Source organism: Phocoena phocoena, chromosome 6, assembly GCF_963924675.1.
Source record: "Phocoena phocoena chromosome 6, mPhoPho1.1, whole genome shotgun sequence".
NCBI lineage: Eukaryota > Metazoa > Chordata > Mammalia > Artiodactyla > Phocoenidae > Phocoena > Phocoena phocoena.
The window spans coordinates 86,114,527-86,130,651 of record NC_089224.1 but is presented as its reverse complement, the minus strand read 5'-3'; the positions used below and the strand labels follow the sequence as shown (position 1 = coordinate 86,130,651).

At 33.9% G+C, this 16,125-nt stretch overlaps 1 protein-coding gene across 1 annotated transcript; it reads right to left on the bottom strand.

Annotated features, from left to right (window-relative positions):
- Window positions 1-224: 224 nt before the first annotated feature.
- CYLC2 (cylicin 2) lies at window positions 225-15,916 on the bottom strand. The gene is made up of 4 exons (XM_065879537.1): window positions 15,882-15,916; window positions 4,136-4,176; window positions 2,674-2,792; window positions 225-1,208 (listed from the first exon to the last, which is right to left on the bottom strand). The coding sequence occupies exons 1-4, from the start codon at window positions 15,896-15,898 to the stop codon at window positions 225-227; spliced, it is 1,161 nt and encodes a 386-aa protein (XP_065735609.1). The 5' UTR covers window positions 15,899-15,916.
- Between the last annotated feature and the right edge of the window lie 209 nt (window positions 15,917-16,125).

The following is a 16,125-nucleotide window of genomic DNA, read 5'->3' as shown; positions in this document are numbered from 1 at the left end:
TCATTGAATTCTTCATATCCCCAAATTTAGCATAAGTATCCTCCAAGTCCTTTTAACGTCTTTCTTATATTTTTCATGAAGGTTTTCTGAGCCCATCTTTGTGTTCTTCTTTCCCCCATTTAAAAAATTATTCCATTAATTCTTTGAATCCCCCTTTTCATATATTCAGTTTCAGACTACTAAAATTGTTCCATCAAATACTCTTTTGAATTACCATCCAAGGCCTACTTGCCCTTCTTGGCATCTTTCTTTGCATCCTTCTTGGCATCTTTCTTTGACTCAGCAGATTCTGTGTCAGTCTGTTTCTTGGCATCTTTCTTTTCTTTCTTGGCAGCATCTTTTGACTCACTGTCTGCCTCACCGGGCTTTTCATCTTTCTTATCTTTTTTACTCTCCTTCTTCTTTGAATCTTTCTTGTCCTTTAATTCATCTCCTTTCTCACCAGTTTTCTTTGAATCCTTGCTCCCTTTCTTATCCTTCTTTCCATCTTTCTTTTCACCTTCTGGTTCTGTAATGGACTCCTTGCCCTTCTTTGAACCTTTCTTATCTTTTTTGGAATCTTTCTTTGCATCTCCTTTTTCACCTTCTAATTCTGTAGCAGACTCCCTGCCCTTCTTTGAACCTTTCTTATCTTTCTTTGAATCTTTCTTTGCATCTCCCTTTTCACCTTCTGTTTCTGTATCAGACTCCTTGCCCTTCTTTGACCCTTGCTTATTTTTTTTAGAGTGTTGCTTTGCATCTCCTTTTTCACCTTCTGATTCTGTAGCTGAGTCGTCCTTCTTTGAACCTACCTTGTATTTTTCAGAACCTTTTATTGCACCTGCTTTTTCATCTTCAGAGTCTGTAACTGACTCCTTGCCCTTCTTTGAACCTTTTTTCTCTATTTTGACATCTTTCTTTGCATCTGCTTTCTCTTCTTTAGCTCCTGGTTCTTTCTTTGAACCTTTCCTAAGTTTTTCCTCTGAAACTGTGGACTCTGCTTCTGAATCTGATTTGTCCTTCTTGTCTTCCTTCCTTTTCTTAATTATTGATGGAGATAAAGGTTTTGCTGCATCTTTAGCATCCTCCCTGGAGTGTCGAGCTGGTTTCTGTGGAGGCTGCCTCCTAGCAGCTAAATAAACAGATGGTCTCTCAGAAATTCTCATTAAAGAACGGTGCATCCATAATGGTGGTTTATGAGCTCCCCTTAATTTGTCTGCATCATATCTCTGAAATATTGGTTAGAATAATAATGAACAACTTGTGTGTGAGTTACACAACCTTTATTACCAGATATTGAATACATTTAACTTCAACCATGAAAAGATTTTAGATTTTGATAAATAGTGGGTAAATGGTAGATTGCATAGTTTATTATGCTTTTTCAACTTTGTTCCTTTTTTGTATTAAAGGACAGCCATGCCTCATTTAAGGCCTAATTTTAATTTAGAGGATCTTCATAATTCCCTCAAGATTTTATGTTAAAATTCTCACAGAACTTCACTGACTAATGACAGATCAGAACCTCTCTTCACAATCATGAGAAATTTAGGTTTTGTTTTTGTTTTTGTTTTTTGTTTTTTTACTCTGTGTTCTTGAGATTTCTTGGAATGTCTTCCCCACCTTTCATTTCTGTGCTAACTCAGAAACTAATTATTCTCTAATATCTAAGAGTTTCATGTTCAGGCATATTCTGGTCTCTATTGTCACATTCAAAGTCTCTGGAATTTAGAATACTACCTGTGGTTAAAAGTAAAAGCCTAATACTCCTCTGCCTGACAAGATATAATTTGAGTATCAGATAGGAAACTGCAATAATGAAAACTATAACATTCAGTGGACATTAGTTTGAGCAGAATGGTACATTCTGTTTTCAACTCCTAATCAAATATTTTTAAAAGCTTAATTGCAAAAATAGCAAATTTTGGAAAGAATGTTAATGGCTGTAAAAATAAATTTAATAAAGAAAGAAAGGAAAATGAAAAAAGGATGAGAAAACAGAAGAAACCTAGGTTACTACTGATTAAATATATTCCCTAAAATAAACAAGAGTTCATGATATGTTATTTTGTGAAAGCTTTTCTTGGAGCATTTTCATATTCCTTGATGATTCCAGAAACATTGGGAAATATTAATCTTCTAATACTCAAAATCTGGAATTCTATATTATAGGAAATGAGAAAGCATTGAAACTTCCTTAGTTTATAATGTAACTCCATGATTCTCATGAGGGAGTTTCTCCAACTGGGGAATATTTTCTGAATGTTCATACTACCTGTAGCCTTAGGCTCTCCAGATTTCTGTGCTTCTTGGATACATATTTTCTATAATGTGGGATTGCTGAGCAAATATTTAATATGAAATAAGGGAGTAATTTTTTTATACTGAAATGCAAATTAAGTATATCTACTTTCTCCAAGTAGTAGAATTGAGTTACCTTTAACTGTGCTGTACAATATGACATTTAAAAGCCACATGTGAACTGAATCAAATTGAATGTAAAATTCAACTGCTCAGTTGCAGTAGCCTCATTTCAAGTGTTCAGTAGCCATATTGGAATTGGAATGCAAAGATATAAAATACTTCCATCATCACAGAAATCCCATTGGTCAATGATGATCTGTAACATATATAGCTATACATGATTTCACAGGATTATTACCAGTAAAAGTATGTGATCTTTTCAAAACTCACAGGAACTGTTTTGTCTTGTAGTTGGGAAGGTTTTGATCTCCTTTTTGTTCCTGGCCGTGGTGGTTTGGGAAATACCAGGGCAAAATGTTGCTGATTCCATGATTTTTTTAATTCACTGACTAAAATAAGAAAACATTAAGCATACACTTCAGAATAAATAGAATTTTATCAGACCTAAAATGGCAGTAAGTTTCTCTTGCCCATTCTTTCCCATTGCCCAAGTACTGTCAAGAGGTTAATAATTCATAAATAAATTTGGTTTGGTTTAGAAAATAAATAAATAAATAAATAAAATGGCAGTAAGTAATCATATGCAAATTAATAAATAAATTATTCAAATTATGGCTTCATGTATTTGGTAATGTTTGAAATTCTGTACTATTAATATGAGAAAATAAAATTTGATTTTTTAAAATTTTAACTAGTTTTGTAGTTAATTATATAGTCATTGTGAAACTAATATAGTCTGTAATATAAATGGAAAAAAACAGTTTTACTGTTTCCTTTTAATCTTTCTATCTCTTCCAATCTAGATTTTTCCTTTATAGTCTTTTGGCTAGAATACAATTCTACTGAGAACAGAAATTATGGTAGCTACTTCTGTAGCTCCCAAAGTACTTAGCACAGTTCCTATTTAAAATATTCAGTAAATATATGACTGAATATAAAGGCTAACACTTAAGATCCCCTTAGTTAGTAACCATATTCTAAGCTACAAGAGTAAATGTCATACACCCCAGAACTGCATTGTCATCGGTGGCATACTAATGAAGAAAATCGATAAATAAATATACTTTATAAATAAAGTACCTACAGAATTGTGATTGTGAGGGTCGAGTTACATAGAAACTATAATATAAATGGTTAAAAATATTTAGGTTACCAATAAGACCTGTGAGAGAGACATCCTCATCTATTTAAGTATGTACAAAAATGCTGTATATAAGAGAAAATAGACTTGTCCTGTGAGTCTCCTAAAGATAGAATCAGGATCAATGAGAAAATATGCAGAATGAAAGATATATTTAAGTTTAATATATGAGAGAAAATTGATTACTTGATATAAGAAGTCCTTCACCATCAGATTGACTGGCCTTGTCAAGTAATGAATTTTTTTGCCAATTATATGTCCGATATAGAATATCAGCAATGTAACAGAAGACATTCCTGACACAGGTAAGAAGTTATTTATCCATTTTTTTACACTGCCTTTCAACTGTAAGATTATCTAACTGTTTGAATTCTAACCTGTAAATATGTCCACCTTTATGTTGCTGAACATATTCACTTAATCTTCTGTGGATAGTAAGACAAAATATCTTTAGAAGGTATTCACTGAGCCCATGAGAAAGGTGCTTAGGAAAATTAAAAGCTGATTTTTAGTAATACTCCATGACAGCTGTTGTTTATCACTTATCCCTAAAATTAATCATACCTGTTTTAAAAAATTGAACTTTCTTACCTGGGATGTAATTATCACATGTCCCGAAGTTTATTTTTTGGCTATTAAAATAAGAGGGGAAAGTTTTAATTAATTTATACAAAATCACTCTATTTAACGATCATTACTGTACATAAACACTTGCCATGACCAACTAGAGAAATATTTTACATTCTTAGATCTCTATTATTATGTAAGATTACTTCATCCTAGAAAAATAGAAATGACCAAATATGTGTTTTTAACACAAACTTCAACATAACTAAAACAAGATGGATAAAAACATTTAAAAAAGAAAGTCACCAAAATGCATATCTGAAATATGGACATTTATGGGCTTTTTAATGACACCATGATTGAATTTTTCCCCACTTTATGCTCCAAATTCTCTTAAAATTGAACTATAAGACATTGTAAGAATTATAAGACATCATCTTAAAAACACTATGCCTAGGTGAGATCAGATCCTCAAAATAATCTCAGAATTTAACCAAATCCAAATCACTCAATGGCATGCATGTCTGTCTGTGAATGTGTGCATGTGTGTGTGTGTGTGTGTCAGTGTATATCACAAGCATTGATATGGATTTTGACTTTTTTTCTTCTGTAGGAAAATATGAGAAATAAAACTATGTTGCAAAGTAGTTTCTATTTACAAATTTCCATTTGTCTTAGTACTATATGAGCATGTTTATTCTCACAAAGGGGAGTTTTATATCTAATTCTTATTTATTTGTAATGGAGGCACATATTAAGATCTGTTAAAGAAATATTATTGTACATCATCCCATTATATTACAGAAATAATGTCATTGTTGATCATGAGTGAGTTTGGGGCTTACACACACACGCATACACACACACATAAAAACACACATGCTCATAGAGTGATTTCCTTATTTTAACATTATATAAATATTAAGAATAAAGTACAGTACAAAAATATCTTGGTACCTTCATTAAAATTTTTGTTCCCAGTAAAAAACCTGGCACATTTTTGCCATTCTACAAAATTTTGAATGAATTAATTGAATAAAATTCAGGATGTGTTGACTAATAAGTTACTTGGTCTAGTGATTTCTTAACTGAGGGCGTGTATTAAAATTATTCACCCTACTATATCTCTAGGTTTAAACCTAAACAATCTACATTTATATACTGCTTAAGAAATTTTGATTTTCAACCATGGTTATGAACTTCTTTTCTAAATGCTCTGAAAGAGGAACTATGTCATGAAACAATATTATTAAATTTGAGATTTAAAAAGAGGTACATAGGCATGGTCCATTAATTTCTGTGTAAGCTCTGAGGAATATTCTTTGATCATAAAGCAATTGAATTAAAAATCAATAACAAAATTACAGTTGACCCTTGAACAGCAAGAGTTTGAACTTCATGGGTCCACTTATATGTGGATATTTTTCAATAATACTACCATACTACAAGATCTGTGGTTGGTTGAATTCCTGAGTGTAATACCGCAGATTTGGAGGGCCAACTATTAAGTTCTGTGTGGATTTTTGACTTTGTGGGAATTGGCTCCCCTAGAGCCCATGTTATTCATGGGTCAACAGTATATTGAAAGTACATAAACATTTGAAATATAAACATCTCCTTCTAAATAACCAGCGGTCAATTTACAATTCACACTTATGAAAAAGAAGCAAATGGACAATAATTTATAACAAAAATTGTGGAATACTGCAGACAGTACATAGAGAGAACTTTATAGCTTTAATGCATTTTATTAGAAAAAAGTTTAAAATCAATGTTGTAAATTTCTGCTTTAAAATTAGGAAAATATCATAATAAAGTCAAAGTTAAAGGGAGAAGATAATAAAGCTTAAGCAAGAAAAATCAGTGAAAGGGAAAACAAAATTACAGCAAATATAACCCCACTTTTATCAGTGGAAAGATCACCCAGATAGAAAATCAATAAGGCAACACAGGCTTTAAGTGACACATTAGACCAGATGCACTTAACTGATATTTTTAGAGCATTCCATCCAAAAGCAGCAGAATACACATTCTTTTCAAATGCCTGTGGAACGTTCTCTGGGATTGATCTCATGCTGGGCCCCAAAGTGAGCCTCAGTAAATTTAAGAAAATTGAAAACATATCAAGCATCTTTTCCAACCACAAGGCTATGAGATTAGAAGTCAACTAACAAGAAAAAAAAAACAAACCTGTAAAAAACACAGATATGTGGAGGCTAAACAATGTGGATCATTGAAGAAATGAACGAGTAAATAAAAAAAAATACCTAGAGACAAATGACAATGATAGCGCAATGACCCAAAACCTATGGGACACAGCAAAAGAAGTTCTAAGAGGGAAGTTGATAGCAATACAATCTTACCTCAGGAAACAAGGAAAATCTCAAACAATATAACCTTACACCTAAAGCAACTAGAGAAAGAAGAACAAACAAAACCCAAAATGAGCAGAAGGAAAGAAATCATAAAGATCAGAGCAGAAATAAATGAAATAGAGATGAAGAAAATAGATCAATGAAACTAAAAGCTGGTTCTTTGAGAAGATAAACAAAATTGATAAACCTTTAGTGAAGCTCATTAAGAAAAAAAGGAAGAGGGGTCAAGTCAATAAATCTAGAAATGAAAAATAGGAAGTTACAACTGACAGCACAGAAATACAAAGTATCATAAGAGATTACTACGGCCACTATATTCCAATAAAATGGAAGACCTAGAAGAAATGAACACATTCTTAGAAAGGTACAGTCTCCCAAGACTAAACTAGGAATAAATAGAAAATATGAATAGACTGATCACAAGTATTGAAATTCAACAAAGTACAGGACCAGATGGCTTCACAGGCAAGTCTATCAAATATTTAGAGAAGAGCTAAAACCTATCCTTCTCAACTCTTCCAAAAAACTGCAGAGGGAGGAGCACTCTGAAACTCATTCTATGAAGCCACCATTGCCCTGATACCAAAACCAGACAAAGATACCACAAAAAAAAAAAAAAAAAGAAGAAGAAGAAAATTACAGGCCATACACTGATGAACATAGATGCAAAACTCCTCAACAAAATACTAGCAAACAGAATCCAACAATGCATTAAAAGGATCATACACCACTACCAAGTGGGATTTATCCCAGGGATGCAAGGATTTTTCAGTATCCTCAAGTCAATCAGTGTGATACACTACATTAACAAATTGAAGAATAAAAACCATATGATCATCTCAATAGATGCAGAAAAAGCTTTTGACAAAATTCAACACCCATTTATGATAAAAACTCTCCAGAAAGTGGGCACTGAGGGAACACACCTCAGTATCATAAAGGCTATATATTACAAACATACAGCTAACATCATACTCAATAGTGAAAAGCTGAAAGCATCTACTGTAAGATCAGGAACAGGACAAGGATGTCCACTCTTACCATTTTTACTCAACATAGATTTGGAAGTCATAGCCACAGCAATCAGAGGGGAAAAAAGTAAAAGGAATCCAAATTGGAAAAGAAGTAAAACTGTCTCTCTTTGCAGATGACATGGTACTATACATAGAAAATCCTAAAGATGCTACCAGTAAACTACTAGAGCTCATCAATGAATTTGCTGAAGTAGCAGGATATAAAATTAATACACAGAAATCTGTTGCATATCTATACACTAACAATGAAATATCAGAAAGAGAAATTAAAGAAACAATCCCATTTACCATAGCATCAAAAGAATAAAATATCTAGGAATAAACCTACATAAGGAGGCCAAAGACCTACACTCTGAAAACTATAAGCTGCTGCTGAAAGAAACTGAAGATGACACAAGCAGATGGAAAGATGTTCCACGTTCTTGGACTGGAATAATCAATCTTGTCAAAATAACTATATTGCTCAAGGCAATCTGAAGATTTATTGCAATCCCTATCAAATTACCAGTGGCATTTTTCACAGAACTAGAACAAAAAATTTTTTAATTTGTATGGAGACACAAAAGACCCTGAATAGCCAAGTCAAACTTTTTTTTTGGCCACACCACACAGCATATGGGGTCTTAGTTCCGCCACCAGGGGTCAAACCCATGCCCCCTGCATTGGAAGTGTGCATTCTTTTCTTAACCACTGGACTGCCAGGGAAGTCCCAAAATCAATCTTGAGAAAGAAAAACATAGCTGTAGGAATCAGGCTCCCTGACTTCAGACTATACTACTAACCTATGGTAATCAAAACAATATAGTACTGGCACAAAAACAGAAATACAGATCAATGGAACAGAATAGAAAGCCCAGAAATAAGCCCATGCACCTATGGTCAATTACTCTATGACAAAGGAGGGCATGACTATACAGTGGAGAAAAGACAGTCTCTTCAATAAATGGTACTGGGAAAACTAGATAGCTACATGTAAAATAATGAAATTAAAACATTCTCTAACACCATACACAAGAACAAACTCAAAATGGACTATAAACCTAAATGTAAGACTGGATACTATAAAACTCTTAAAGGAAAACGTAGGCAAAACACTCTTTGACATAAATGGTGGCAATATCTTTTTCAGTGCATCTCCTAGAGTAATGGAAATAAAAATAAAAAGAATCAAATGGGACCTAATTAAACTCAAAAGCTTTTGCACAGTAAAGCAAACCATAAGCAAAAAGAAAAGACAACCCACAGAATGGGAGAAATATTTGCAAACATTGTGACCAAGAAGGGATTAATCTCCAAAATTTACAAACAGCACATGCAGCTCAATATCAAAAAAAAAGAAACAACCCAATCAAAAAGTGGACAGAAGACCTAAATAGACATTTCTCTGAAGAAGACATACAGATGGCCAAGAGGGACATGAAAATATGCTCAACATCACTAATTAGTAGAGAAATGAGAAATGCAAATCAAAACTACAATGGGATATCACCTCACACCAGTCAGAATGGCCATCATCAAAAAGTCTGCAAACAATAAATGCTGGATAGAGTGTGGAGAAAAGGGAACCCTCCTACCATGTTAGTGGGAATATAAATTGGTATAGCCACTATGGAGAACAGTATGGAGGTTCCTGAAAAAACTAAAAATAGAGCTACCATATGATCCAGAGTCCCACTCCTGGGCATATATCTGGAGAAAAGCATGGTTCAAAAGGATACATGCACCCCAGTGTTCATTGCAGCACTGTTTATAATAGGCAAGGCATGGAAGCAACCTAAATGTCTATTGACAGATTAATGGATAAAGAAGATGTGGTACACATATGCAGTGGAATATTACTCAGCCATTAAAAAGAATGAAATTATGCCATTTGCAGGAACACGGATGACCTGGAGATTATCATACTAAGTGAAGTAAATCAGACAGAAAAAGACAAATATCATATGATATCACTTATATGTGGAATCTAAAGAAAAAAATGAACTTATTTACAAAACAGAAACAGATACACAAACATAGTAAACAAACTTATGGTTGCCAAAAAGGAAAGGTGAGACATATGGATAAATTGGGAGTTTGGAATTGACATATACACACTGCTATATTTAAAAGTAGATAACCAAGAAGGACCTACTGTATAGCACAGGGAACCATGCTCAATATTCTGTAATAACCTAAATGGGATAAGAATTTGAAAAAGAATAGATATATGTATATGTATAACTGAATCACTTTGCTGTACACCTGAAATTAACACAATTTTGTAAATCAGCTATACTCCAATATAAAATAAAAATTTTAAAAAACCAAATTAGAACAAATATAAAAATCCAAAATTTGTTTTTGAAAAGATTATTAACATTTATTAACTTTTAGGCTTCCCTGGTGGCGCAGTGGTTGAGAGTCCGCCTGCCGATGCAGGGGACGCGGGTTCGTGCCCTGGTCTGGGAGGATCCCACATGCCGCAGAGCAGCTGGGCCCGTGGGCCATGGCTGCTGGCCCTGCATGTCCGGAGCCTGTGCTCCGCAGCGGGAGAGGCTGCGGCGGTGAAAGGCCCGCGTACCGCAAAAAAAAAAAAATTATTAGCTTTTAGAAAAACTGATTAAGAAAAACAGAGAGAACACACAAATTACCAATATCTGGAGAGATGAAGCCTTTGTAATTATATAGATTTTAAAGGATAATGAGGAATATCAGTAAGAATTTTATTATAATAAACTGAGCAACTCAAGTGAAATAGATGAGCTCCTTGTAAAACTCAGTGTATTTACCAATACTGACACAAAATGAAACAACAAAAATGTGAAGAGCCCTATAATTATTAAATAAATTTAATTCACTATCAAAAACCTTCCCAGAAAAGAAGGCACAGGCCCATGGAGTTTTATTGATAAATCAAATTAAAAACTTAAGGAAAAATACTAACAACTCTACACAAGTTTTTCAGAAACAAGAGGAAGCAGGAAGATATTTAAACTCATTTTTGAGATCAATATAAATAACCCTGTCACCAAAATGTCTCAAGGACATTACCAGAAATATATATTATAGACTAATACCATGCATTAACATAGATGCAAAAATTCCTTAACAATTTATTAATTATTCTTGCTGAACAATATATAAAAAGGCTAACATATCATGATCATTGAGGTTTACTCTCTGCAATGTAACCTAGTTAGTTTAATATGAATTAATCATTGTAATCACTCCAAATAACATATAAGAAATTCATCTGATTATCTCAAGATATGCAGAAGTAGTTTTGAAAAAGAGTAACATTCATTCATAAATAAAAACTCTGGGGGCTTCCCTGGTGGCACAGTGGTTGAGGGACCGCCTGCCAATGGAGGGGATGTGGGTTTGTGCCCTGGTCCGGGAGGATCCCATGTGCCGCGGAGCGGCTGGGCCCGTGAGCCATGGCCGCTGAGCCTGCGCGTCCGGAGCCTGTGCTCCGCGGCGGGGGAGGCCACAGCATTGAGAGGCCTGCATACTGCAAAAAGAAAACCAAAAAAGCAAAACTGTGATAAAACTAGGAATAGAAGGCATCTTCCTCGAATAGATAAAATGAGTCCTGACAATAGTTATTATTAAAATCAAATTAATTAATGGTGGAATATTGATTGTCTTTCCTCTATAAACTATAAACAAGGCATGGATGCTCACTTCATTCAGCATTGTAATCCAGATGCTGTTTTGTTCCATAAGGCAATAAAAGCATTAAAATGGAAAGGAAGAAGTAAAATTGGACTTTATTCACAGAGGGCATTGTTTAGTAAGTAGAATATTTAATGACACCTAAAAAATAATTTAGAGATATTTTTTGAACATAATAGGATCATATGATACAAGGTCTAATTATATCAACTAATTATATTTCTATAACTAGAAAAGTTGGGCATATAAATTTAAGAAAACAATATAATATTATTATTTATAATAACAAAAATTATTTTAAAATAATTTTATTGAAATATATGTGAGACCTGTATAAGAGAACTAAAGAAAAACAAATTCTTCAGGAAAATTAGAGATGAAAGGGAAAAAATATACACACACACACACACACACACACATATATACACACACACACACATATATATCTGATTAGAAGTAAAAGAACCCTTTAAACCCACTAGAATAGCTAAAGTTAAGGATTAATGACACCAGTCATCAGCTACAATGTAGAGCATCTGACATGTTCAGCATCAGCGGTGGATGTACAAATGGTACAACAACTTGGGAATACCACTTGATTTTTTAAAAAATTTTTTCTTTGCGTTTTTTTTTTTTGATATGGACCATTTTTAAAGTCTTTATTGAATTTGTTGCAACATTACTTCTGTTTTATGCCTTGGTTTTTTGGCCGCAAGACATGTGGGATCTTAGCTCCCTGACCAGGGATCGAACCCGCACCCCCTGCATTGGAAGGTGAAGTTTTAACCATCAGGGAAGTCCCTTGATTTTTTAAAAATAAAGTTAAACATACACATGTTCTGTGTATGGTTCAGCATTTCCACTAGTAGGTTACCCAAGAGAAATCTCCAAAAAACTTGGGAAAAATGTTTATAGCAACTTTATTCATAATAACCCAAAACTAAAGTAACCCATAATAATCCAAAACTAAAGTGATCAACAGGAGAACGGATAAACTAAGTATGGTATATTCATGTAGTGGAATACTACTCAGCCATGTAAAGGAACGTATTACTGATGTATGCAACATGGAAACATGGATGAATCCAAAAAAATATATTATACTGAAATAAAAAATCCAGAAACCCAAAAGCATATATGTTATGATTTAATTTGTGTTAATTTCAAGAATAGGCAAGATTTTCTATGGTAACTTAGCAGCCATTTGTGGGGGAGGGGCAGAATGGACTGACTGGAAACTGGCAAAATGTAACTTAATGGTGTGGTTGAAAATTCTTATGTTTCTTAAGGTTGGTTAGGTTAGAGTTAGTGACAATTCAATACATTTAGTTTTATTTTTACTGAGAAGAATTTATAGGACCCCTAAAATAGCAATGATCCAAATACCATAGTTCTCACTCTCTATATAAATTTACGTATGTCATAAGCAGTTAAATCAATTTAATCTTTTAGGATTGGAAAGAATTTTTCCATTCTTTCCCCTAAGTCTAGTTCTGCTGGTGACAGCATCTCTCCCCTTGCCTCTCTGGGACAGTCAAGAAATTTTCTAGACCAGGATGCATTCAGATTCAATTCTTGAAGTTTCTTATGAAAAAAATACGAACTCTCAGTGTATGTTTTATTGGTTTTTATTTGAAAACTATTTTTATGTGAATATAAATTTACTTCTATCCTTTTTAAAACGTCCCTCAAAAGTGTGAAGACAGTCTAATTTAATTACTCTAAAAAGAAGAAGAAACACAACAATTAAGTCAAACGGTTGTTATTTTGTGATATGCCTAGTTTTTGAATTAAGGTCTTGGAATACACACACACACACACACACACAATAACTAATACTTCATCTTAACTAAGATTAAATGGAACACAGAAGCCACAAATCTGCCTTCACTTCAGGTCCACACGTCTAAACATTCCAAAATCAGTTTCAGTGTCCGTCAGCTTTTTAATGTAAACAAGATACACATTGTCAGCTTTGAGGAATGTAATATTACAGATTACAGTAATGTACATTACATTGTAATGTTACACATGTACAATATAGTAATTCACAGTTTTAAAGGTTATGCTCCATTTATAGGTATTATAAAATATTGGCTATATTCCCTGTGTTGTACAATATATCCTTATAGCTTAATTTATACATAATAGTTTGTACCTTTTCATCCCCTACCCCTTTATTGTCCCTCCCCACTTCCCTCTCTGCACTGGTAATCACAAGTTTGTTCTCTATATCTATGAGTCTGTTTCTTTTTTGCTATATTCACTAGTTTGTTTTATTTTTTAGCTTCTATATGTAAGTGATATCATACAGTGTTTATCTTTCTCTGTGTGACTTATTTCACTTAACATAATACTCTTCAAGTCCATCTATGTTGTTGCAAATGGCACAATTTTATTCTTTTTTATGGCTGAGCAGTATTCTATTTCATATATATCCCAATATATCCTGACAACCGGCTCTGGATTTTGGGATTCTGTGTCAGATGCACAGTAAATAAGGCCACAAAGGACTTAGCAGGAAGTTTTCCAGGGACGGACTGGGGCCTGAGTCATTGTTGTATTGCTAGAGGGGTCTCGATGTAAAGGCAAAGGTCAAGAGCCACATGGTTATTTTCTTGCTGAGGGATGGCTCTATGTGTAGTATCCTGAGATTTCCTGTCTTTTTCTAACATTTTCTAGAGCAGTGTTTCTCAACCTGAGTGTATTTTGAATCTCCTCCCCCAGGGGATATTGTGCAACGTCTGAGATATTTTTGATTGTCACAGTTGTGTGCATGTGTGTGTGTGTGCGTACGCATGTGTGCACACATACTTGCTGATACTGACATCTAATACGTAGGGAACCACAAATGCTACTAAACATCTTATAATGCACAGGACCCCCATTCCTCCCTGCCCCCCACCCAGTCCTCAACTCCAATAAAGAGTTATCCCCCCTAAAATGTCAATAGTGCCAAGGTTAGTAAACCCTGTTTTATATCAAGGTGAATCCCTAGGCCAAGATAGTAAGATAGGACTTATTAATGCAGCACAGGGGAGAGAAGGATAAAATGTACAGTGGATATGAGATCTGGAAGCTAATGCTGGAAGTTTTTAAAGTTCAGATTTTTAGATACCTATCTGATGCCAAATCTTTGGGCAAACCTCTTGCACTTCCCTCAGATGTCTTAGACCTATTCAGTATTAATAATGGAAGGATTGAGTTGACTGACACAACCTGAATTGAAGACAAAGGCAAGAAGAGGTGAAACTCTTGAGTTGGGTTGTTGCGATTTGGATGAATAAAGGTATTAAAGAAGATTAATTGGGCAGGGGGTGTACTGAGCTCAAAGAGGAGAATTTTCTTTATCAGGTACAAAGTTGGTAGTCATGGCACAGAAATGTAACTCTAATATTAAGTTCCTATCATTGTTAGAAGAGTTCAGAGGAAAGACAAGCAGAAAATTATTTTCTGCATCTCAAATTCTCTGTTAAGAGAATGGGAAGTTGCCACTTGAGCCTAAGGAAATATGATAATTAAGGATTTTTATGTGGGCTTCATTGGCTAACAATGAGGCCATTTGATTATGAATTCAACCGCACTTTTATTCTACAATAGCACAAGAGTTTGGGGATTACAGTAGAAAACAACATAAAGAAATAGTCATAAAACCAAAAATAGGTTTTTAACCATTATGGTGAAGTTCTTTGAAAGCTACACAATCCTCATGATAGTAGTAATGAAATCAATATTTTACTGTGCTTAAACATTTTAAAGTAAGTACAATATGATGTTATTCTGTCATGGTGTATTCCCAAGCAGAGATTACTGTGTAATAGTGAGCAAGTCACTCAACATCTAAAGTAATCAGAACAAATACAGTCAAACATTTTACTAAAGATTGTCCTTTAAAGTAGTGATTGTATTATAATGAGGTAGGCACAGGGAAGGCTGTTTTATTTTCAAGATTTGTGTTTTATCTTTTCTTTAACAGTAGTGTCCAAAGAAAACCCAGTTACACGTTCCTTTATATTTCCAGAGTTACATGCCTTTGCCTTTGTTCCATGTCTTCACAGTAAAATGGTATACATAATTGAAAGGTTTTATTTTCCTACCTCACTTTAACACAAGATAAATTAAGAATATGGACACTATTATCATCAAACTTCCCATGTCTGCATAGTCTGCTTTTCATTGCAAAGTACTTTTGCATACTCAGTATTTCTCAAGGGGATACAATTAGTGTTTAGTTGTTCTTCTTTGTGTTGGGCTGCCCCACTTACTACCAAAGGTTTAACACCCTTGACCCATGCTCTCTAAAGTTCAGCAGCACTCCTTAGTCACTGTGACAAAAAAAATGTTCTTATAAATTTCCAAATGGCCTCTAAGGAGATGATAGTTATCTGAATGTCAATCATGAATTCTTTCATTCTATATGATCCAAACTACAATATGATAAAAAAAATGAAGAATCACATGGAAAAAGAATTATCCATAGCCATGTATATATTTTACCCAAGTGAATGAAATAGTTATGTCTTGGATCAGAACAACTTATGATATTGCTTGAGAACATAAGTGTCTGTTAAACACACACTCTTTTGTTTGTCGGTGACATAATAATAATATAACAAACATCTCTTTACATTAAAGAGAATAAATGTAAAGTTAACTAGAGCATTTCAGTTATTTTAAAACATAAAATTTGACAAGAGGACTTACAATCTTGGTACAGACATTTCCCCCACCTATGATTTGCCAGGACTTAAGCACTGTGAGTTCAAATTGGTGATGTTGAGAGGTGACATCATAAAGAGGCCAAGACCACTGAGAGTTAAAGGGGAAAACAGGAAGAGCCACTATTACTTGTGTTTTCCACTATTACTTGTGTTTTATGTTCTCTAATATTCAGTCTAATATTGGTGTTTACTTTCATTCATTATTACTGACTAAATACAACTGGTAG